The sequence below is a fragment of the Sorex araneus genome, chromosome 6 (assembly GCF_027595985.1).
Source record: "Sorex araneus isolate mSorAra2 chromosome 6, mSorAra2.pri, whole genome shotgun sequence".
In the NCBI taxonomy this organism is placed as follows: domain Eukaryota; kingdom Metazoa; phylum Chordata; class Mammalia; order Eulipotyphla; family Soricidae; genus Sorex; species Sorex araneus.
Window position 1 is genome coordinate 97,989,161 of NC_073307.1, and position 20,888 is coordinate 98,010,048.

The 20,888-nt window shown below is 65.6% G+C and overlaps 2 protein-coding genes across 3 annotated transcripts; one reads left to right on the plus strand and one right to left on the minus strand.

Annotated features, from left to right (window-relative positions):
- Positions 1-3,266: 3,266 nt before the first annotated feature.
- Positions 3,267-14,900, plus strand: LOC129405830 (bcl-2-interacting killer-like). Its single transcript, XM_055143440.1, has 5 exons — positions 3,267-3,346; positions 12,352-12,489; positions 13,541-13,639; positions 13,951-14,059; positions 14,404-14,900. Exons 2-5 carry the CDS (start codon positions 12,356-12,358, stop codon positions 14,482-14,484), a joined length of 423 nt encoding a protein of 140 aa, XP_054999415.1. The 5' UTR covers positions 3,267-3,346; positions 12,352-12,355; the 3' UTR covers positions 14,485-14,900.
- A 751-nt stretch (positions 14,901-15,651) lies between these two features.
- MCAT (malonyl-CoA-acyl carrier protein transacylase) lies at positions 15,652-19,792 on the minus strand. 2 transcript variants are annotated; one of them, XR_008630683.1, is made up of 5 exons: positions 19,325-19,792; positions 18,427-18,514; positions 16,673-16,890; positions 15,814-16,324; positions 15,652-15,775 (listed from the first exon to the last, which is right to left on the minus strand). XR_008630683.1 is itself a non-coding variant. In XM_004610737.2 (4 exons), the coding sequence occupies exons 1-4, from the start codon at positions 19,757-19,759 to the stop codon at positions 15,881-15,883; spliced, it is 1,185 nt and encodes a 394-aa protein (XP_004610794.2). In that variant the 5' UTR covers positions 19,760-19,792; the 3' UTR covers positions 15,652-15,880. The 2 variants fall into 2 exon arrangements, 1 of the variants encoding a protein (XP_004610794.2); XM_004610737.2 differs by having other exon boundaries at positions 15,652-16,324.
- Positions 19,793-20,888: the final 1,096 nt, after the last annotated feature.

Consider the following 20,888-nt stretch of genomic DNA (forward strand, 5'->3'; position numbering starts at 1 on the left):
GAAATAATATGTGCCCACTCAAAGGGATGGGGTGGGCCTCTGCTAATCTAAAATATATAAATACAAGTTAGCCGACTGTTTATGCAGCATGATCTTTTTATCTGGGGGGAGTCCCTCCCTAGCAGTGCTCAGGGGTCCTGGGGGTCATCGTTAGTGATATTCAGCCCTGCTGCGTGGACCTGATGAGGGCCATCAGGGTCACACCTGGGGATGCTGGGGGTTGCATGCGTACCTGGGATCGAACCTGGGGCCTGGTGCATGCAAGATCTGTGCTCCAACCTTGGGACCATCTCTCCGGCCTTCTACTGTGTGATCTTATTTGTAAACTTTCTCTACAGAAACGTCAAATATAACCTAAAAAAAGCATTAAAATTCTGAAAAAAATAAATCCTCTTCCAAGCCTTTCTCTTTAGAGGTTCTTCTTTTCTTTTTCTTTTTTTTTCTTGGGGTCACACCCAACGATGCACAGGGGTTACTCCTGGCTCTGCACTCAGGAATTACCCCTGGTGGTGCTCAAGGAATCACATGGGATGTTGGGGATCCAACCCGGGTCGGCCGCGTGCAAGGCAAACGCCCTACCCGCTGTGCTATCGCTCCAGCCCTCTTCTTTTTAATGCATTTGGTTCTATGTCCCCCTGCCCTCAGCAGCTGCTGCAGTAGCCGGAAGTGGCACAGGCTTGGTTGTGGTGCTCGCTGGGTTTCGGCTGTGCTCCCGAGGTGCTGGATGCTCTGGGCTTGGCGCCTGAGTCCTGCTGAAAGCTCGGCCCGGCACTGTTTGCGTCGAGCGCCACCTACTGGCAACGGCGCTCATCTGCTGCCCCACTGACCGAGTTCACCTCCATGCTCCTCAGTTCTCACCTAGCTGAGAAGGAGGTGAGAAGGGCAGGACCACAGGGCACACACACGCGCGCACGCACACACACGTGTGTGTGTGCACACACCCAGGCACATGTGTGTGCATATGCACACATGCATACACATGCACATACACATGCATGCGCATGCGTGCGCACACACACAGAGCACTTGGGACCTCTAGCTCAGAGCAGGTGGGTCACTGACTGAGATGTGTGTAACCTCGGATGGTGCTTTGAACCCTCAGTTTCCTTCCCAGTCCCTGTCCCCAGAACGGCCTTATCTGAGGACCAGAACTGGGCACATGACTTGTAGGTCCCAGGTGCAAAATGAAAATGCAGGTTATGCTTGTTCAGAAAGCATCGGGAATCCCAAACAGTGCCAGGGGGTTAAACCAAATGTGGGGCCAGGGATGCTCAGGGGACCACGTGGTGCCAGTGAGGGAACTTGGGGTTCCTGCCAACAAAATGGAGCGATAGTCCAGTAAGGAGGGCGTTTGCCTTGCTTGCGGCTGACCCAGGTTCGATCCCTGGCATACTCTATGGTCCCCTCAAGCACCGCTAGGAGTAATTCCTGAGTGCATGAGCCAGACGTAACCCCTGAGCATCGCCAGGTGTGACCCAAAAAGAAAAAAAAATTCAGTAAGGGACAGGAGAGATGAGCAGCGGGCACAGCGCCTGCTCTGTGGGCAGCCAACCCCCATTCCATCTTTGTTTTTTTGGGGGGGGGGTTGGATCACATCTGGCAATGCTCAGGGGTTCCTCCTGGCTCTGCACTCAGGAATTACTCCTGGCGGTGCTCAGGGAACCATATGGGATGCTGGGAATCGAACCCCTGTTGGCTGTGTGCAAGGCAAGCGCCCTACCTGCTGTGCTATTGCTCCAGCCCCCATTTATTTACTCTTGTTTGGGGGCCACACCCGGCGATGCTCTGGGGCATGGAGAGCACTGTGTGTGTTTGGAGGATGAAGGAGGGTCCACTCAACGGTGGGACATACCTGTTAAGGTGAGCATGTGCACTGGCCTCCTGCTGGGGGCTTCTGGCCCCCCGGGAGCTGGGCCGGGAGAGGCCTCCGGAAGTGCCCCTCGGCAGTGAGGTACGGCCAGCAACCCTGTGCCCACAGGCCCGTGGAGCCAGCGCATGTCAGAAGGGAGGCCCGGCTCTGGTTCGCAAGGCTGCTATCATGCTGATAAGGGATGTTATTTCTGGGTGCGAGAGGCTCTGCAGATCTGGGGGTCCCTCCAGCCCAGCCTGCCCAAGCGATAGCCCAGGGCCCCGGGGTGGGGCCTGATGCTGGGGTCTCTGTGCGGTTCGGGTCAAGTCTCCCCACCCCTACTCTGGGCTCCTGAGACCGTCTGGGTGGGCCTCCTCCCCCCGACAGCTGGAGGTTAGGTTATTTCGGTCCTGCAGGCTGTTGGGGTTTGGGCCCAGGCGCGGATGGGTTCAGTTTCCTGGCCCTGAGTGGATCAAGCTGTCTGTCATCTGCTCTGAGACGCATAGCCACTGCTGGCCACCGCGGGGCTGGCCTCTGGGCTCCCACCAACTCTGGCCCCATCTTGGCCATTTTTTTTCTTTCTTTTCTTTTTTTAAAAATAAATTTAGGGGCTGGAGCAATAGCACAGTGAGTAGGGCCTTTGCCTTGCACGTGGCCGACCCGGGTTCGATTTCCAGCATCCCATATGGTCCCCTGAGCACCGCCAGGGGTAATTCCTGAGTGCAGAGCCAAGAGTCACCCCTGTGCATCGCCAGGTGTGACCCAAAAAGAAAAAAGAAAATTATTTATTGGATGCCCGCCTGGGCCGGGTGCATGGCAAACCCCCTCCCTGCGGTACTATCGCTCTAGGCCTCCAAACGGTATGGATATTTGAGCTCTGGCTTTGCACTTAACTCATTTCAGCCTTCTTATCAGTAACACGGGCCACCCAGGCCTTAGGTCCTTGGATGAAGCCGTGAGGAAAAACATGGATCTGTTGCATTAGAGATCCACATGCAACCGGTGGGTTCACCCACAAATGCTCCTCGGCGCCGACCGCATGCACGTGGGGCCTGGGAAAACGGCGCGGGACCAGACAGGCTTGCAGGAGGCAGACAGTAAACAATTACAAAGATCTTGCTGGGTGCTGGTCCCCGCTTCAGACACCGGGCCTGGGGGCGTGTCCAGAGGCGTGGCCTGAGGAGCGGGGCCGTATATAAGTGGGCGCGCCAAGGGGCAAGAGGCGTGACCAGAGGAGCGGGCTATGTATAAGTGGCCGCGCCGCAGGGCCTGGGGGCGTGTCTATGGGCGAGTCCGGAGAGCAGGGCCCTATAAAAGCGGGCGCGCCGGGGCTGGGGGCGTGGCTATGGGCGTGGCGTGAGGGGGCGTGGTGGGAGCCGCGTATAAGTGGGGCGCGCCCGCCGGCGGTCCCAGCCCCCGGCCCGCGGCTCCGCCTCCCCGTGGACTCTGGTGCCCCGTGGTCGCCGCCGCCGCCGCCTCCCCCGCAGCCGCCGCGAGGTGAGCCGGAGCCGGGTTCCCCCCGGCCGAGGGTCCGCGCGCGCCCAGCGGGGGGGTCTGGCCTGGGACGTCGGGGAGCCGCCGCCGGGTCCCCGCGTCCCGGGCATCTGCTGGGTGTGTCCCGCGTCCCGGGACCCCGCCGCCTTCCTCCAGCCGCGAGGCCAGTTTCCCGCCGGCCAGCGCGTCCGCCTTGGGCACCGTGCCCTGCGGTGTCCCCCCTCCCCCCCACACCTCGGACGCTTCCAGAAGCCGGGACCGACGGGCCGCAGGGCCCCCCGCACCGGACGCGACGCCGGTCCGGCAAAAGTGGCGCCGGGCACCCGGCAAAGTGGCGCCGGGCAGTGCGGGGACGCCCCGCCCCAGGGGCGCCGGCCTGGGGCGCTCGGAGGGACGCGGGGCGCGGCCCGGGCGCACCTGCCCGCCCTCCCGGAACAGGTGCCCGCGGGCGCGGCGGCTGCTGCGACCTGGGCCCGGCCTTGTTTTGTAAACCCGGAGCCCGAGCGTCCCCGGCGGGCGCGGGCTCGTGCGGGCCACCGGGAGGGTCGCGCCAGCCCGCGCCCCGCGCCCGCGCCCCGGAGCCGTTAGCTGTCGGGGTCGCGGGGAGCCGCGGCCCGGCGGGATGGTGGTGGGTGTTGCTGCTGCGCCAACACTTGCGGGGTGAGTGTTTGCTTCCCTGCCCCATGTTCAGGCTTTCTCTGCAAGCTTTGGGCCCCACGGAAGGAGGAGTCCCTCCCCCTGCCCCCCGTTTGGGGGCTGTTGGCCCCAAAATAGGGTGTTGGTGGGTTGGGTCACACCCGGCAGCCTTGAGGGACCTCTGGCAGCTCCGAGCCCTGGGGCCACTCCTTGGGGTGTCCGGAGCCCCCTCTGAGGTGCTGGCATGGAACTAGGTGCAGCCCACCTGCGGGCCAGGAGGGACACGGCCCAGCTGTGCCCATCCCCCGAGGACGGCAGGCCGGCCTCACCGCAGTGGAGAAACTGAGGCTGACCCCCTGACAGGAAGCAGGACTGGGATCTAGTGGCCAGCCCAGGGCCATGTGCTGAACTCGGGGCCCCAGGTCCCCATGTCTTTGCCACAGTTGGTCACTCGCTAGGGAAGGACAGTGCCTTCCTTCGGGACATGCCCGCGAGGTAGGCCCTTGGGGGTGGCCCATAGGGGTGCTAGTTGGGGGGGGTCCCTGTTCCCTCTGTGGCCCCTCCTGAGGAGGAGCCAGGCGTGGATTTCAGGGGACCCCCTGGCTGCAGGGAGCCCCCACGCTCCGGTCCCCATCCTGGTATGGGGTTCCCCCCCTCTGGGCCTTGGCCAGCGTGGCTGGTGTTTTTTTAATTAATTAATTTATTTATTTATCTTTGCTTGTTTTAAGTTTAAAGTGTCCAAAAGTGACTAAACTGTGGGGAGATTGGCTTCCAGGGGTCCTGAGTCGGAGTAGCAGGCGGGCAGCGGACGGGCAGCGGGCAGGCAGCAGGGGGCAGCGGCCCTACTGTGCTTCCATGGCGGCTGCCCCATCGAGCCCCTACATCAGCTGTGTTTTGGGGGGGCTGGTTTTCCTGGCAGGAAACACTCCAGCAGCTGTCTGGGAAGCTGCCAGGCCTCCCCAGGTGCCGAGGCCAGGGCAGGGAGCCGAGGGACACAGTCGCCCCGACCCCCACGGGGGTCCCGCCCACCCTCTGCACCGACTGGGCTTCATTGCTGCCTCCTCTGAGACGTCTTCCGGGATGATCACATCTCGGGGCACAGTCCTGCATCTCGGGCCCACTGTGTCTTATTCCACCGTCCCCAGGACACACAGGAGTCGGGCAGGTGTGGCAGCACCTGCCGGGGTGACACGGGCCCTGAAGATCCCTGAGGACAGGAGTTGGGGGCTCAGGGGTTTCCTGGGGGGGTCTCAGCTGGGCCCCCCCAAATGCAGGGGATCCAGAAGACAGAAACCACTTGCGTGCGCTGCCCTGGGGGAGCCCGCAGGCCCCGGGCAGCTGCCCCGGCGGTATTTCCCCTCCCTGGAAAGCATCCTGTTTGCCGGGTGCCGGAGTGTGTGGACAGTCCAGGGTTTCTGTCCGTCCGGCGGGACTCCGGCTGTTTTTCTCTCTGCTCAGAACAATTCCAAGAGGTTTCGAGGAAGTCGCTGCCGCCACGCTAGGGTTTTGTTGTTGCCGGCCACCAGGAAGCCAGCAGCGGGTTCCGAGTGGACGCGTGAGCCGGTCCCTCCCGCCTCTGGCCTGCCCGGGGGCGAGAGCAGGCGTGAGCGTAAGCAAATGAGCCGGCCAGGCCCGCCGCTGCCCTGCCCTGCCCTCCCCTCCCCTCCCGGCCCGGGCAGCTGGGCTGCTTCGTGTCAATATTGGGCTGTGACAACAAAAAGACGCCGCACGGCGCAGGCAGCGCGTGGGAACCTGCTCCCTGGAGTGGGGGGACACAAGGCAGAGAAGCGCGGGGGAGGGGTGAGACGCCCTCGGGCTAGGGGTGTCTGTGACTTGGATTGTGGGGTCAGTGTCTATTTTTGCGGGCTGCAGAGGCTTCCGGAGGGCCTGGGCCAAGGGTGCCGCTCGGGGAAATCCCCCCAGGACACACCCCCCCGCCTGCACAGGCTGGGACATGCCACCCTTGAGCGCCTGCTGTATACCTCCCAGGACGGTGCTCCCTCCAAGAGGAAGGGGAGTGGCCAGCCCCCCGTCCAGGTCTGGCCCTCATGCTGCCAGTTCTGTTGCCGCCTGCCTGCCTGCCCGCCCTTCCCCCACCCCATCCCCTCTTGCTCCTGTCTGCTCTGAGCAGACAGACAGACAGACAGACAGACAGGTAAACATTTCATGAGACCCAAACGGGCCGAGTGTCCACACAAGCTGTTTGCCCAAGTGCCGGGACAGTGTAATTAAGCCTGTCCTGGGGGGACCAGAAGGGGCCCGAGGGGCGGGTCTGTAGGAAGAAACGGTCTCTCCTGCGGGCCTGGGAGGCGGAGGGCGCAGGGGGCAGGGGCCTGTGGGTGCCCGAGGGCTGGGGTGGACCCTCAGAGGGAGCTCCCCGGAGGTGGCAGGAGGGGGAGCCGGGGAGCAGGTGGGCTGGCGGTGGAGGTCCTGAGACCCTCCATATTTCACTCTTCCCGGCTGGAGCCTAGAGCCGGCCCAGTGCCTGCCTGGGGACCCACATAGGCTATGCCAGGGGCCACCACCCCCCAAAGCCGACAGCCACCTGCCCCCCCCCCCGCCCGCCCCTTCTACCAGCCCCGTGGGCTTCAGCACCTGGCTCTGGGCTCAGGGGTCACTCCTGGCAGGGCGCGGGGACCCTGGGGCGTGCTGGAGATGGAAGCAGGCCCCTCCCTGCTGTCCTGCTGCCTCAGGCCGGTCCCTCTCTGTGACACTGATGAGAGTGCTCTGGGGCCCCTTCCAGCTGCGGGCGTGACTTCCTGGGGGCCCCTTGCTTGCTGCTCACAGCCCCTCGGCCTGAGCTGCCCGTGGGACGTTTATTTCTCACAGTTCCAGAGACTAGGCCAGTGTCGGGGTCCCAGGGGCTTCCTGTCTGCTAGGGCGCGCGCCCCATGGGGGACGAGGGGGGGAAGCCCTGATCCCAACCCCCCTCTTGAGACTGACCCGGCAGCCGGGCGGCCCGCGGGAGAAGGGCCATCCCGGAGAGGGTCCCTCACTCTCGCTTTACACATGGGGGGTCTCAGGGTCCTGGAGGAGGGAGGGCAGAGCCCGAGGGCTCCCCAGCCAGGACCCCTGTCCCCGAGCTGCATCAGTGTCTCGGTGTGGTCCCAGAGGGGCCGCCTGCAGCGAGCAGGGGTGGACGGTGCCCATGGGGCGGCCCTGAGGCTCGGAGGCCTGTGCTGAGTGGCCCCCCTGGCCCCCCTGCCCGGGGTCACATAGCACAGCGAGTCACAGCTCTCCGTGTCCCTCGAGGGAGGGAGAAGGGTCTGTTTCATTCCTTTGTTTGTCTCCTCGGGCTGCACCCCGTGATGGGCCGGGCTGACTCCTGGCTCTGTGCTCGGGAATTAGTCCCGGCGGTGTTTCGGGGGCCATATACGATGGCGGGGTTCAAACCCAGGACAGCCGCGTGTGAGGCAATGGCCCTCCCTCCCTGCCGTGCTGTCATTCCTGTTCCTTGTCCTCCCCAGAGGTGGCCCTGATGTCATCTTAGCCCCGGCCCTCCCATACTGCTCTGGATCTTTCTATATAAGGAAACGCAAATGTCTGTGTGAATGACGGCGCCAGGACCCTGTCTGGCTTCCGTCACTCAGGCTCCGAGACCTGCCTCCTTCCGTTCCCACCTGGCGCTCCTGCCCAGGTGCTTTCACCTGGTCCTTCCTGCCCACAGTCCTCGGTATCTGACCAGGGGTGCCCCGGGGCCAGGAAGCCGGGACCCCTCGAGCTGAGCAGGCACCCCGTCCACACACACACACACACACACACACACACACACACACACACACACACACACACACACACACACACACACACACGACCTAAGACTGCATGTCCCTAACATACACGGCCACTGAGCGCTGCGTGTGACCCCATCGCCTGCAAACCTCAGCCGCTTCCTTGTCTGAACGGGGGTGCCATGCCCCTGCACCCAGAGGAACGGTGACACCAGTGACAGCTGAACTCTGGACCCCTGGGTCCCCGCCACCGTCTCCCGGCTAAGCTGGGGATCGATGTGGTCAGATAATCCTGCTGGCCAGGGCTGGAGCGATAGCACAGTGGGTAGGGCGTTTGCCTTGCACATGGCCGACCTGGGTTCGATTCCCAGCATCCCATAGGGTCCCCTGAGCACCGCCAGGAGTGATTCCTGAGTGCAGAGCCAGGAGGAACCCCTGAGCATCGCCGGGTGTGACCCAAAAAAAGCAAAAAAAAAAAAATCCTGCTGGCCCCCTCGGGCTCCCCAGACGCCTCCAGCCCAGCTACACTCCCTCCTGTCACCCCTCAGCCCAGTTCTGGGGTCTGGGTCTGAGCGGGGGTGTGTGTGGGGGTCGCTGCACAGGCCGAGTGGTCAGACCTGGGGCCGAGGCTCCCGGGCCCACCCAGGCAGCCACTTTGTCAGTGTGGTCGCACTTGTCAACTTTGCCAGATGTCAGCAGTAGCCCCTTCCCACCCTCCTGCATTGGACTCGTGTCTCTCCTCCCCCCTTCCCCGTCTCCCTTCTCCCAACATCTCCCTGGGCTGTTGCCCCCTTGGGGGCAGGGGAACCAGAGGCCTGGCCGTGCTGGGGGGCGCACGCGGTGGGCGGTATCTACCGGGTCCCTCGTGCAGACTCCCCAGCCCCAGCCCCCCCCCTCCCCCTGTTCTTTCTCCTGTTTGCCCAGTTACCGAGATCTTCATCTCTCTGGGCCGGAAGCAGCTGCTGGTGCTGACCAGGCAGGAGGCGGGGCGAGGGGAGGGCAGATGGACAGACGGACAGATGCACGCATTGGTCTGATGCCTGAAGCTGCCCTGTCTCTGTTTCTGGGGATGCCAGCACCTGGGTGGTAGGGAAAGTTCCAGAAGGTGGGGAGCCTGGGGGATTAAAAGATAAACCTTGGGAGCCGGGGCCTCCCTGCGGCTCTCCCCGGAGCCGGGGCCTCCCTGCGGCTCTCCCCTCAGCGGGGGTCTGTTTAGGCTTTCTCCTCCTTGCTAGCAACACAGTTGCCACCTCAGCCCCCTGCCAGGTGGCCAGCCCCGCCCCTGGGCATCCTGGGATGGGGGGGCGGGAGGCAGCCCGGGAGGCCCAGCCCAGAGGCCTGGGAGCGGGCGGGCAGCTATGTTTGAGCCCGCCCCCAGGAGAGGCCGGAAGTCCGGCTGCTAGCCAGGCAGATCTCTGGGGCTTGTGCGTGACCCTGGTGGGGGTCCAGTGGGGCGTCAGCCCCACCTCCCTGCCCCTCCAGGGTCAGGGCCGGTGGCCTGGCTGGAAATAGGGGAGAAATCGGGGTCTCCATGCAGGGAGCCCAGAACCCTGAGGGCACCCGAATTTGCATCTAGAGCAGTGATGGGGCGGCTGGGGTGTCGGGCTGTGGGGGCACAGAGGGGAGCACAACACCCCCCTGGGCCCCTCGGAAGTACCCCAGGCTCCTCTCCCCACCTCTGCACTCCCGTGCCTGGGTACAGGTCAGGCATGTCCCTGCTTCCCACAGGGGGAAACTGAGGCTGCACGGAGCTCCAGATGGTCCCGGCGGTGTGGGCTAGCACCCCTCCACCCCCCCACTCCAGCTGTGGGATTTGCATCCGACCTGGCAGGGTCTGTGGTGTGTGGACTGCGGTCTGGGTGGGGACGTGGGTATGTGTCCGCCCCCCCAGACGGCTCTGCGCCGTGACCCCACAGTCGGCCCCTGCCCGGCCTCCATCTCTGCCCGAGGCCTGGAGGTGCCCACGGCTGCTGCCCCCAGACCCCCCTCTTCCTGGGAAGCTTCACTCTGGGCCCAGTCCGAGGCCTCAGCCGTGACCTCGGAGCCCGCCCTCCCGGCAGGGTGGACAGGCAGGCAGCAGGAGGTCCAGTAGCAGGACCCGAGTGCCCACAGTTCTCCAGCTGGACCCCTGGCTCAGATGGACAGTCCAGCCGGGGCCCTGCCTTCCGACCGTCCCTCCAGGCGCACGGCACGGCCCCTTGCTGCCCACCATCCCCCGGGGGGGGTCCAAGGAGGCCGGGGTGGCGGGTGGGTCAGGAACAGGCAGGAGCATCGCCCCCCCATGGCCCAACTCTGACCAGGGTTGCCTGCGTGTGGCTGCGGTGGGGGGGGGGGGGCTGTGGCATGTTTCTGGTGTGGCCTGACGTCCTGGAGGAGGTTCCAGTAGGTGACTCGGGGGATCCATCTGCACCTCCCTGTCCCATCCTCCTGTCACCTCCCCTTCCCCCTCCCCTCCCTCCAGAATCACCTCACCTGCTTTGTGTTCTGGGCCTGGCCCTTTAAATCCTGACAGTTGTTCTTAGCTCCTAGTCAGTGGAGCCCAGAGCAGGAAGTGCCACGCAGAAGGGGGGCACCCCCAGCAATATAAGTGGGGGTCTGCTGCGTGTGGCTGGAGCAGGGGACTTGTGCCTGGGGTGGGGGCCCGGGGGCTGGTCCCGCAGGGAACAGCAGAGGACAGGACTGTGAGATGTGCGCTGCTGGCTCCCGGCGGGCCTGTGGCCGGCTGCCTGCCGGTCAGCGGGGAGGGGTCAGGCCCTCCAGTGCGCATAGCCTGCACTCGGGCCTCTTAGCTGTCACGGAGAGTCCCCAAGATGGCCTGGGCCTGAGGCCTCCATGACTGTCCCAGTCCGGGCTCCGGGCTCGCTGCTTTGGGGGAGTCGCGGGGTCTCTTGGTTTTTGTTTTTTGTTTTGGGCCACACCTGGCGATGCTCAGAGTTCACTCCCGGCTCTGACTCAGGAATCACTCCTGGCGGTGATGGGGGACCACAGGGGTGCCGGGGCAAGAGCCCTCCCCGCTGTCCTGTCGCTCCAGCCACTCAGCCTAGGCTGGTGGGGGCCCCGCCCTCTCTTGGGGGACCGCCCCTCCCCTCCCCCACCCCATGTGCCCTGACAGCAACTTTCAGCCCTGGGGAAGGTGCCAGCAACAGGTGCGCTGGCATATGCCAGGCCGCGAGCCCTGCGTGGCTGCGGGCGCCCTGTTTACGCGTCTGGTTCCTGAGCCTCCCCACCCCCCTCTGGTCCGCCGCCCCTCACCCCCCACCCCTTCACCCCTCGGCCTTTTATCTAGAACAGATGCCAACTCACCCGGCCCCTGCAGGAACCGAAACTCTCGCTCTCTCGGGGATGGGGGTGCCGGACCGGCTCTCCGGGAACAAAGCCGGCTTCTGTGGGTCCCCTGCCTGCGTGAGGGGACACCTGCAGGACCGCGGCCGCCCTGACGCGGGCCCACACGCCATCACATTCCTCTTGGGGGCGCCCCCCTACTGCACCCACCGGGCGGGGGTTGGGTGGGAGACTTGGGCCCAGCCCCAGCCTTCCAGCTCGCAGCCCTGGTGGGCTCCAGCCACAGCCAGGAGAGGGAGGAGCTGAAGCCACACGGGGCTCACGGGCCCTTTGGGGGCACTGCTCCTCGGGGTTGGGGTGGAGGCGTCCTTCCCGGAACCCCCCACGTCCCCAGCCTCCCGCAGCCCGTGCTGTGCCGTCAGCTGCCACGCGGCACTCCCAGATCCGAACGCCAGGGCCACACACACTTCCCCCCTGTCCTCTGGGCCACGGCTCTCGGGTACCGCGGGGTGAGCAGCCGGGCCCTCAGGTCCAGTGGTCAGCGCCCAGCCGTGTGGGACCAGCAGCTGCCATGGGAAGGACCCGGAGACGCTCCAGGCGACCAAACAAGCCTCCTTTCACCCGCTGGTTTGTTTATGCTTCGGGCCCGTAGGTGCTGCGGCCACTCCTGGCTCTGTGCCCCACTGGGCACTCCCTGCAGTGCGGTGCCAGGAAACCAAGCCAGGGGCGCCCGCCTGCACACCCGCCACTGCCCTCCCGGCTCCCCAGCCCCAACCTGCTTCCGTTTTTCCTACCGAGTTAGGGGGGTCGTGGCTGGTCGTAGTTTTGCAATGGCCCGGCTGTGCCACGGAGAGTGTGGCTCTCGCCACCCCTCTGCCCTGGCCGTGGCCAGGCTGCCGCTGTCCTTCCCCCGGCTCCGTGGCAGGCCTGAGCCAACTCCGCCACTGCCCCATGCTGCAAGGGACGCCGGGAACGGGCACGTGGCTGAGACGGACAGGGTCTCGCGTCACAAAATGGGTCCTGCTGCCAGGAGAAATTCCTCAGTGCAAAGCCAGGAGTAACCCCTGAGCATTGTTGGGTGTGACCCAAAAAGCAAAAAAAAAAATAATAATGGGGGGTTGGTTTGCTCGGGGACGCTGTGGTGGTGGCTGACCGCCCCACCCTGACGCCAGCCGGGGGCTTGTAGGTGGGCTCCGGGCATTGGGGTTGACCCAGCCGGCCCGTATCCAGGCCATGTTCAGGCTGATTTGATCTCATAAAGAGGAACGTCACTGCTCGTGGACATCCCCTCAGGGCCTCGGGCTGGACGTGGCCAGAGCAGAGGGACGGCACATGCCCACAGGCTGTGTCTCTCCCCAGAGAGATGCCCCGAGCCAGGCCTGTCACCAGGGACCTCTTTGCCGACTCCTTCCTGCGCGAGCATCTCCCGGGTGCTGGGACCGTCCCTGGCATGACAGACGTCACGGACGCCAGCGCTCCTGCACCCCTCCGCCACAGGTAGGGCCCAGGGAGCCCCTCCCTCCCTCCCTCCCGCTCATCCCCGGGGAGACTCCCCAATGTGGCTCTGGAGGGGGGCCGGGCACACAGGGACCTTCAGCCCGCTGCCTCCGTCCCCCTCGGACGCTCCCATCCAGCAGGCCCGCGGCCCGTGGCCATTCATCAAGGGCCACTCGGGAGAGAGACCCGGGCTGAGGCAGTGAGGAGTGGGGCCCCAGCACGTGGCTGGCAGGCTCGAGGCCCCAAGTCTGATCCCTGGTGCTGCACTGTCCTCCCTCGCCCCTCACCACCCTGCCTGTGCCATCGGGGAAACCCTAGCAGCCCCCCCTCCCCTGCTTCTCCAGGCCCGAGCAGCCACACAGCAGGGCTGGGCGGGCATTGCCGGGAGTGACCGGCTGCCAAGAGCCGCTAGGGACATCCCCGCGGAGACCCAGAGTTGGGAGGGGACGCAGGTACCCTCAGCTCTGGTCCCACCTTGGCTGTGGGCCAGCACAGAGGGTCAGGCCTGGGCCCACAGACCCAGAGCCCAGGCCTGGGCACCCCGTGACAATGGTCGGGGGGACACTCGCCCATGTCCCCCACCTCCTGGACTCAAGGGCCCCACACAGGGGGGATGGGGGGATGGGGCAGGTGGCTGAGGAGAGTGGGCGAGGCTCAGCCCGGGCCCTAGGAATTCCCCGGACGGATCGACGGATCGTCAGCAGGGTGGAATGTGTGGGCACCCCCCCCCACCCCCACGGGAGCAGAGGTGTCGGGGAGGGGGAGGGCTGCGGGCACTAGAGGGAGATAAGGTTCCATCCCCCGGAGCTGGGGGGTGCCGCTCCCTAGTAAGAGTGGGGGCCCCAGCGAGGGGTGTCCGTTGGGGGCCCCCATGGGAAGCAGCCAGCTCAGAATCCCCACTGGGGGGTCCTGCAGGTGTGTGGTCCCTGGCAGGGGCTGGGGAGGGGTCAACCAGGTCACAAAAAAAATTGCTCGTGCTCAGAAGAGGACCCCGCAGGCTTCTGCTGCACCCTCACAGCCCTGTGCCCCCCCCCACCCGGCTTCCCCGCAGGGCGCACCCCAGCGGCCCGAACGACGTGGCCATGCGGCTGGCCTTCATCGGGGACGAGATGGAGGTGCGGTGGGCGCTGCCCGGCCGGGCTGTGCACAGGTGAGCTGGACACTCGGGCCACTGGCAGCGCCTGGACCACAGTGGGAGCCCAGGGGGGTGCCCACTGCTGCAACACTGGGGTCCAGGGTGCCCCAAGGTGCGGGGGAGGGGACGGAGTTAAGTGGACGCGGCGTCTCGTCCCTTCCTGAGCATCCAGAGCATCCCCCTGACAGGACCACAGCACAGCCTCGGCGCAGGGCAGACCAGCAGCTGAACAGGGGCGGGGGGGAGGTGGGCGCGGGAGGGCTGGGCCGTGCTCTCCCTGCAGCTGTGTCCCCCCCGACCCCCTTCCCCACCTGATTGTCCTCCAGCCTGGCCGTCACCTACAGCCGGACGGGCCTGCGGGGCGTCCTTAGGGGCCTCGTCAGGAACCTCAGGGAGAGCGCACGGATCTGGGGCTTCCTGACCCTCCGGGCCCGGGTAAGAGCCTTGCGCCCCCCACCCCTCCACCTCCGGAGCTACCGTTTGCCACAGTCCCCGCCGGGCCCTATCGACACCCCCTTCCCCAGAGAGGCCCCGGCCCCCACTGCTGCCCCCTGCCCAGGAGGCTCGCCCCGCCTCCCCCTGCACCAGACTGCCCCACCCCTGTGCCCCCAGGGCCCCTTCTCTGAGGCCCCTCGTCTTCCGGTCACGTCGTGCCAGGCTCAGTCTCCCTGGGTCCCCAGCATCCCCAGCCCACTCCACCGGCCGTCCCGGAACCCTGCGGGGCTCGGCGCAGGCCTGGAGGGGTCCGAGGTCAGGACTCACGGCTGTCTCCCCCGCAGGTGCCCCCCGCCCTGGGGCGCGAGCTGGTGCTGTCCGTGGTGCTGGTGCTGCTCGTGGGCTGGGGTCTGCGCTTCCTGTGACCCTGCGGCTGCCGGCAGCCTGGGGGGCTGGACCCCCCTCCCGCCACCCTGGAGGTGGCCTCCTTGGTTCTCTTGTCTTTTTAACCCTTTTTGATATTTAAGCGGAGTGCTGGGACACTGCTGAGGTCGCTACTGGTTGGCTTTCCCTCGGGTCTGTTTTTGTAAGACATGGATTCCCTGGACCGCGGGCGTTACTGGTTAACGGCTCGCCGGCTGGGCCAGCAGCAGCGCTCCCCGCCCCGGCCCCCGCCTGCACCGTGCTGGGACTGTCGCCTGGCAGGCGGCCGGGGGGAGTGCTGGCCACACCCCCGTGTCTGTGGGGCCCCACGAGAACATCTGCTGGAGTAGGTTTCTGAGGGGTGGGAGAGCACAATAAACTGTTGGTTTCCAGCCGGTGTCCGTCCTCTCTGGGGTCCGCCCCGCCCAGGCAGGGCACAGGGCCACACTTCCCGCCTCGCGCCCCTCTGGCACCTGGGAATCCAGGGGTGTGGCTGTGGGGGGCCGGGCCAGCCCCTCCCGCTCTGCCCCCATTAAGGATTGTTTGGCTTCAAGGCCCCTGTAACGGGGGTCCTGAGCCCACCTGCCAGGGGCTCCTCCAGCACTTCCTGCTGATCCCAGTGTTCCTGTGTGGGGGCTGCTTCTGGCGCTCATGGGCAGAGGGGCCTGGCGAGGGCAGTTGTGTGGGCGTGGGGACTGAGGACACAGCCTGTGTAGATGCACTGACCCCCCCGGCCCTGGGGGCCCACTGTATAATCAGTGTGGCCAGTAACAAGGCCAAACCCAGGGCCACCTCTTCCAGGAAGCCCTCTGGTAGCCTGCTCTTGCAACGGGGCTCTGAGACCGGCTGCCCATGGGTTGTGTGTGAGCGCCTTCTGCATGGCCATGGCCCTGGTGGAGAGAAGAGGTACCTTGCGCTGGGGGCATTGTGGAGGACACGCATGGGTGCAGCATCCCCGACTGGGTGTGGCTGCAGATAACAGTTGGGGAGCCTCTGATCCCGGCCCCATTGTGGCAAGCGGCCCCAGCAGGGCCCCCAGCTCACCTCGTCCTGGCAACACGTGGCAGGACCCCTGGGATAGTGCAGCTGTGGGGGGAGGCCGGTGGGGCTCCACATCCAAAGCTGCTTTCCCGGCGCTGGACACTTCAAGGGGGAAAACGAGCAGCAGGTAGAGAAAATCCACCTTTAATGCTTTGTCCCGAGTTCGTGCTCACAGCTCTGGGCCGCAAGCCCCACCGTGAGGGGGGGAGGTGGGCGGGTCCGCGGGCGGAGCTCCAGCGCTGTGGGCGGGGCCTGAGCAGATGGGTGTGGCCTGAAGCAGTGGGCGGGGCTCCGGCACAAGTGGCCCCACGGGTGGTAGTCCAGAGTGGTGGGCGGAGCCCTGCCAGCAACGGCGTCTCACGGGGCCGTGGCCGGGCCCTGGTCCACGTCCTCCTCGTCGGGCGCCACCACGTCCACGTTGCTGTAGGACTTCCAGGCCTGCATGTTGCAGCTCTTGAGGATGCTGCCCAGCTGCCTGCCGGGGCCCACCTCGAAGGTCCTGGGGAAGGGGGTGCCCTTCTTCCTCTCGTAGATGACGTGCATCGTCTGCTCCCACTTCACCGGGGCCACCACCTGCTGCACCAGCAGCCTGGGGATGTGCTTGGGGTCGGCGTAGCGGTGCCCGCTGACGTTGGCGTGCACGGCCACCAGGGGCTTGCGGACGCTGATGGCGCGCAGCGCCTGTGCCAGCGGCTCCTGCGCCGGCTCCATGAGGCGCGTGTGGAAGGCGCCGCTCACGGGCAGCAGCTTGGCGCGGCGGAAGTGGAACCGGGCCGAGTTCTTCTGCAGGAAGCGCAGGGCCTGGGGGGCGCCGGGAAACGGGTGTGGGCCGCGCTGGGGGCAGCCCTGGGGGGGGGGCCCTGCAAGCGCCCCGGCCCGAACCTGGCTCTGGGAGTGATGCCCACCCCGGGAGTTCCCGCAGCATCAGGACCGGGCACCCCTGTCTGTGACCCGCACCCCCAGCTCCCTGGTTGCCGCGGGGGTTCTCCAGCCCCCGCCCCCACCCACTAGTCTCCTCTGCCCCTGCCCCCCCGCCCCCCCCTCTGGCCCTGCCTCTGGCCCTGTGTCCCCGCTGAGCAGGCTTCCAGGATCTGTGAGAACAGGCCGCACCGTCCAATGCCCTTCCCGGGTGGGCCCCACCACACCCACCTCCAGGTGGCCGGAGATGACCCTGCAGTCGGGGAAGAGGTAGTTGGACACCTCGCACACAGGGTCCTTCAGGCCTGAGGCCGCACAGTGCTCGCGTGCTTCCTGGCAGGCGAGGGCGAACTTGGACTGCGGCTGGCCGAGGACCGACAGCATCCCGCTGGGCACGGCCTCCGAGGCCTCCTGCATGGCCTCCGCGCGCACCTTCACCGCGTGCAGCCCTGCGGGAGGGCAGCGCAGCTCAGGCCCACGCCGGGCACTGCTGGGGGGGGGGGCTCTGCCCGGCGGGGCTGTTTGATGGTCACAACTCAAGGGCAGGGCGCTCCTGGCTACCCGTGGGCCGAGCCCCAGGGTGGTGACTGACACCTCCAGGCTCTCCCTGCACCCCCAAAGAACGAGCCTCCTCAGCTCCGGGTGCAGGGTACGAATTACCCGCGAGTGTGAGTTTCCATCACTTCCGACAACCAGAAGCCCAGAGCTGGGGGCAGCGACTGGTGTGGGGACCGTGGAGTGGGGGCCGGGCAGGGCTGTGTCCCCACCAGTACCCTCACCTGGGCCTGCTCCGAGCGGGGGAACAGACTCGGGGGAGGTTCAGACACCGCCAGGCCGGAGGGGCGGCAACGGATCTGTGGAGCAAACCCCAAGCCCTCCCCGGGGCTCAGCCTTGCTGGGGCTTCCACAACGCCCACAGCATGTCAGGACAGGGACAGGCACCCGCCCTACGGCCACCCACGCCACCCGCTGAGCCAGCCTGGGCCCAAGTGCTGTGTTTATGTTTACTCGTGGCTGGGGCTACTCCTGGCCCAGCACTCCGGGAACCAGGTGCTGCTAGAAGGACCTGGGTCTCCTGCATGCAAACCCTGTGCAGTCAGCAGGCTTTCTCCTGGCTCAGTGCTCTCTGGAAAAAGCAGAGGGGCCGTGGGGATGGAGTGATAGCACAGCGGAGAGCGTGTTTGCCTTATACGCGGCTGACCCGGGTTCAAATCCCAGCATCCCATATGGTCCCCTGAGCACCGCCATGGGTGATTCCTGAGTGCAAGAGCCAGGAGTAACCCCTGTGCATTGCTGGGTGTGACCCAAAAAGAAAAAAAAATTATATATAAAAAAAAAAAGCAGAGGGGCTGTGGCTCAGGTCCCAGCTTGACCCGACTCGCCCCCACCTGGGGGTCCTCCGAGTGTCGCCAGTGTGGGCACTCTGCCTGTCTGTGGCCCAGGCTGACCCCGGCAGGGAGCAGCAGGCCTTCTGGCTTCCGGCCCTGGGCTGCGACAAGCTGTTCCCCGGCACTTTCCCTGTGGCGAGTCTTTGCGCCTGCCAGTCCCTTGGAGCAGATCTGTGGGTCGCGCTGTGGTGCTGCCACTGTCCTCCCTTCCTGCCGTGTCCCCACGGCCATCAGCACTTGCACTTTTTCCCCGTTTGCTGGTTTTAGTGCACGTCACCCTAGCTATGTGAAATGGGTCTTGCGTGGTCTGATCTGCATTTCCCCGTGGGCAGTCATGTGCAGTTTTAAATTCCATTTTTTTTTTTTTAGGGGCCATGTCTGGCTCAAGATCAACAGTCACTGCTCTTTCCTCTCAGTGGCAACTCAGAGGCTGCCAGGTGAGGTGGGCAAGGCAGCAGCCAGCAGGTCACCCAGTGTCCCCTGTGCCTCCTTCAGACTCACTCCTTGGGCTCCGAGGTCCCCTGCCACCCCGAGCGCAGCTAGCCTCCCCGGGCCCTTGTCCAGTGCATCTGCGCACGCTGAGCCCTTCCCGAGTACCTTCGGCAAAATCCATGGCTCCGGCAAACACGAGCGCGGCAAACTCTCCCACGCTGAAGCCCGCGGCGGCCACGCAGCCCTCAATCACCTGGTGGAGGACGCACAGTGAGCCGGGCTGGGGACACCGCCCTTGGGAGCCAGCTGGGTGCTCGGGCGCTCTGAGCCAGGTCCTGGTGCTAGGAAAGGGCACACGGGAGTGACCTGGCCACTCAGGGGCTCAGCCACCAGGGCTGAGCTGCCCCAGCCTCTCCGCCTGCCCCTCTGACCCTGGAGCTTTCTTTTGGGCCCTGGGGGTGAGTCACAGAATTCTCGCTCTGAGTATCACCCTGGGTGAAGCCCCTAACTCTCCGAGACTCAGTGAACTCCTCTGTACATGGAGTGGGTGGATATGAGGCGTGCACAGTGCTGGGCATAGAGACGCCAAGACCCTCAGTACCACCTGCAGGATCCCGGGAGACCGACGCCTGCCTGGGACACCTGGGTCTCCTTTCCTCACCCAGATGCCTGCATGAGGGTGAAAGTACTAGAGACCACGATGCACAAGGGCTGCTCCTGGAGGTGCTCGGGGGGCCCTATGGGATGCTGGGATTCCAACCCGGGCAGGCCGTGTGCAAGGCAAACGCCTCCCCGCTGTGCTATCGCTCCACTCTTCACCGGGCTTTGGCAGTCGCTTAAGGATGAAGGCGTATCGCTGCAGCTTCATTCTCTGGTGCTTAAGCCAAGGGAGCCGAGGTGGTTAGAAGCCGCGGCTCCCGCACCCGCTCCGGGGTCCTGCCTGGCCCTGCGTCCTCTCCACCCTCGGCGGCGGCCCATGGGGCCTCCGGCTTCGCTCAGCTCCGCGTCCCCGGGGCCCCTCGCGGCTGCACCCCGCCGCCCCGGGCCCGGCGCGGGGACCCACCGCGGGCTGCTCCTGCTGGAGCTTCTCCACGGCGGCCAGCGACGCCACGAACACGGCGGGCTGGCAGTGCACGGTGCGGTCCAGGGCCTCCCGCGGCCCGTGCAGGCTCAGCTGCAGCAGGTCGTAGCCCAGCACGCGCCGGGCGGCGGCGTAGAGGGCGCGGGCGCGCGGGTAGCGGAGCAGCGCGCGGCCCATGCCCACCACCTGGCTGCCCTGGCCGGGGAACAGCAGCACCGAGCAGTGCTCGGGCCGCCGCCGCGCCGCCGCCGCCTCCCGGGGCTCCGCCGCCGACGCATCGCGCAGGAGCTCCGCCACGTTCACCACGTCGGGCGGCGGCGGCGGCGAGTTTGAGGCGGCGCGGCGGTCGCGCGGGGCCCAGCCCGGGGTCCCCGGGGTCCACGCCGCCCGCGCCGCCCGCGCCGCACGGACGCTCATAGCGCAGACACCGGCCGGGGCGCGTTTGCCCGGCGCCCGCGGCTCACTGCGGCTGCGCGGCACAGCGCGGTCCTGCGCGTGTTTCCGGCCGGGCGGGACCCGGCGCGTGCGGGGGAAAAGGTTCCGGCGTGAACGGTTCCGGCCGGACTCTGAGAGCCCACCCGACCCGATCCCCACGCTCACCTGAACCCCCGCCGCAAAGACACCGCAGGGACGTGTACTGAAGAAACAACGCAACTTGTATCTCTTATACCGGGGTTCTGGTCGCAGAGAGACCAGTTCCAACTGTGAGAATGCAAATGCAAAAGGAACCTTTATTGCTAGCTCGAGCTAAGGTCCAAGTCTTTCTGGGTCCGAGCGAGGGTCCGAGTCTCTCATACCCGGCGATGCACAGGGGCTACTCCTGGCTCTGCACTCAGGAATCAGTCCAGGCAGTGCTCAGGGGATCATGTGGGATGCCGGGGATTGAACCCAGGTCGGCCGCGTGCAAGGCCAACGCCCTCCCCGCTGTGCTATCGCTCCGAGTCTCATCCAAAGCAGAGGAGTCTCGACGAGGACCCCGGCCCAGGTTCCAGAGAGCATTGTAGGGCATAGTGTAACATAAGCAGTCTTGGCAGTTTTCCCAAGAATTGGGAGGAGGCCACCACAAGTCTGAGCGGATTGCTCATGCCCACCTGCTGTGCCCAGAGATATCCTACTTATCCCAGGGCTGGCTGCAGGCATCTAGGGGATTTCCAGCCAGGACAGTGTCAGGGAATTCTTTGGGGGGAGACAGAAACTTTGGCCTCCCGCTTGTTTTGCTGAGGTGCAGCCTGTCACGGCGCATGTGAGGTTCTTTCTCGGCCTCACAGTATCGGCTCCTTGCACCCAGCCTGGAAGCTGCCACCTTCTTCCTGGGCTTAGAATCTCAGCAGACCCAGGCACTTTTATGGGGGGCAACCCCCAGCGGTGCTCAGGGGTTACTCCTAGCTCCGTGCTCAGGCACCCTTTGGGGTGTCGGGGAGTGAACCCCTGTTGGGGTGGGCCACGTGCAAGGCCCCTGTTCTTCCATTCTTTCATGAACTTTTTTTCTGGTTTGTTAAAAGGCATTCCAGGGACTGAGGATCTAACCCCTTGAGAATATATATAT